The sequence below is a fragment of the Echiichthys vipera genome (genome assembly GCF_963691815.1).
Source record: "Echiichthys vipera genome assembly, chromosome: 9".
Lineage (NCBI taxonomy): Eukaryota > Metazoa > Chordata > Actinopteri > Perciformes > Trachinidae > Echiichthys > Echiichthys vipera.
In genome coordinates, this window is record NC_139834.1 from 16,992,354 (window position 1) to 16,994,933 (window position 2,580).

Genomic DNA, 2,580 nt, shown 5'->3' on the forward strand with positions numbered 1-2,580 from the left:
TAAATCAGAGACAACCCGCTTTTTAAATAAATATGAATCTCTATAATGCTGCAACATGAATGGGTTGAGAAAGCATTGGTGTGATTTGATAGAATAAATAATTACATTTAATAAAAATGCATTTCATGTCCGTGCCAGCAGAATAAACATGATCCAATGCAGACTTTAAATAAATACAAATTCATATTTTACACATAACTAGGAGGCACGTGTCCTGTTGAATAAATTCAAGTAAAGTAAAGTTCCTGGATAAATAGTACAACATAAATAAACAAATAGTCTGCCACAGTTTCTACGGACAATTAATATAATTTTGTTTCCCTGTTTACATTGTGCAGATAGGAGCGCGATGCAATGACTTGAATTTCAATATTCAAATTAGAGCGCCCGTCTGAAGCCGGGGGAGGATGACAAATTGTTTTGACCCGTTCTTGCATGAAGAAACTTGCCATTGCGCTTCTTGCGATAAGCATCCATCGTGGTAAGCAAATAAAGGTGAAGCCTGATTGAAAGCGATGCAAACGGGAATCAAAACATCTGCAGACAGGCGCCCTCGCATGTGTACCGCGTGAGGCAGCTCCTGCGGTTCAGGAGTTCAGCGGCAGGTGTTTTGGCGGGGTCGATCCAGGAGAGGGACATGTGTCTGCTGCGTCTGCGTGTGAGTGTGAGTGTGGTACCGCGGGCCCCGGGTCCGAGAGCAGCCCGTCTCTCTGCAATTTCTTCTGCTTCATGCGTCTGTTCTGAAACCAAACCTTCACCTGCGTCTCGCTGAGCTGCAGGGCGCCGGCCACCTCGACCCGCCTGGCCCGCGTCAGGTACTTGTTGAAGTGGAACTCCTTCTCCAGCTCGGTCAGCTGTTTGGTGCTGAAGCTGGTCCTCGGGGTCCCGTTCACCGTGGGATGGCCATCCGTGCAGATGCTGCTGCTGCTGCTGCTGCTGCTTTCAGTCTCCAAGGCACCGAGGCCCGAGCCAACAATACTGAACCCACAGGTCATGAGCATCCTGGCTGGGAACAGGGGACATGAAAACAGTCGTCAGCAAGATCAATGAGGTTACCCACAAAAGAAGCACAAAACCCTTCTGAATCAAATTATCCACGCCCTTATCCAGGAAATAAAAAGAGAAATTATTCCAGAGTTGGAACAGGAACACATAAAAAAAAAAAAAAATAAAAATAAATCAACGTCATTTATATGTAGTTTTAACTTCTGTAAAAATCCTAAGAAATGAAATAAAACTATTTATAATAGCTCTATCTGATACAGGTGTGGAGATGTGTGTGATAACAATGAATAAATAAATGAATACCTAATCACAGGTTTGTTTGATACTGGAGAAATTAGTTAAACAAATAATCAAGCATTAAATGAAATTATTTCCAAGAAAATGATTTGTGGGAATTGGCCCCAAGCCAGTTTGTTGATTTAAAGTCTTCGCCCGAGAGCCATTTTTCTGTCTGTACAACACAAACGTATTTCACTGAAGTATCAACTTTAGCAGTAGCCTCTGGGCACAATGTAAAATCTTTTGCTGCTGTGCTGCTGTCAAACAGGTGGATGGGGAAATGTGCTATCTACATGGACATAATATCAGAAACATCTGTACAGTATAAAGCAATCGCATGCAACAGCATCACAAGCTACAGCCTGAAAAATGAAGTGAGATTTGAATTGACACCTCTGACTCTGAAACACGTGAACCTTTCACCTGTGTTTTGTAAAGACGTTGCTTTTAAAGTTAAAGTTCACCAAATAGTAAGGCAAAATGTACCGCTGTATATTGCAGATAAAAGTTGCCAGGGAAATTTTTGCTGATTCCAAACAACTTTGTATCGTTTACAGTCCATTAACTGTATTCATCAGAATCATTAATTTATTTGCCTTTAGGCCTTTCCGTGTCACTGACAGTTTAACAGTTTACAAATCCTTTCAAACACTGCATTAATGACAAATGTCTCCGTTTTTTTCCTCTGAGGTTTCTGGGTCACGCATTAAAGTATCATCTGTGCTGCTTATGTGCAATGAATGACAGGAACCGTAGCTATATCTTGATTTTTCATTGCTGACATTGTGGGTAAGTTGTCAGTGTGTCTTTGCCTCTGAGAAAATGTGCTGCTGCTGCATAATGGAGTCAGTGTGCCAGGTGTAGAGCAATGTCTCCCACCACAATTCATAGGGAGGAAGGTTAACAGGCCTCTAGCCACTTGGAAAAGCATAGCAGATGGAAAGGTCAGTTATAGGATAAATGTCGACATCTGTGTTTTAAGAAAATGAATGTCAAGGTAACGGAGCCTGAGAATTAGAGGGCAGTGAATATGAAGAACCAATACAGAGGAAATGTACGTAATTAAGAACTTCAGCTTTCAGGAGTGCAAATCACATGCACATTCTGATTAATGGCTCCAAAGATAATAGAATTGATGCCGGCCAGAAGGCATAAAAGAATCAAACTAAATATTTGAGAAATGACTTGCATGCTTAAAAATAGCCAGGCAGCAGAGGGAATGGAAGGGCCTTCCAAGCCAAGGAGAAGGAAGAAGAAAAGGGGATAGATCGATACACATTGCCTCAGTCATCTGGG

The 2,580-nt window shown here is 41.8% G+C and overlaps 1 protein-coding gene across 1 annotated transcript in view; it reads right to left on the bottom strand.

Moving 5' to 3' along the window:
* Positions 1-587: 587 nt before the first annotated feature.
* Positions 588-2,580, bottom strand: part of hoxc1a (homeobox C1a) — a gene marked incomplete at both ends in the record, with an annotated part of 5,102 nt that continues 3,109 nt past the window's right edge. The window contains one exon of the mRNA XM_083920643.1: positions 588-1,006. Coding sequence (XP_083776769.1) covers positions 588-1,006 — 419 coding nt within the window. The remainder of the gene's footprint in view (positions 1,007-2,580) is intronic.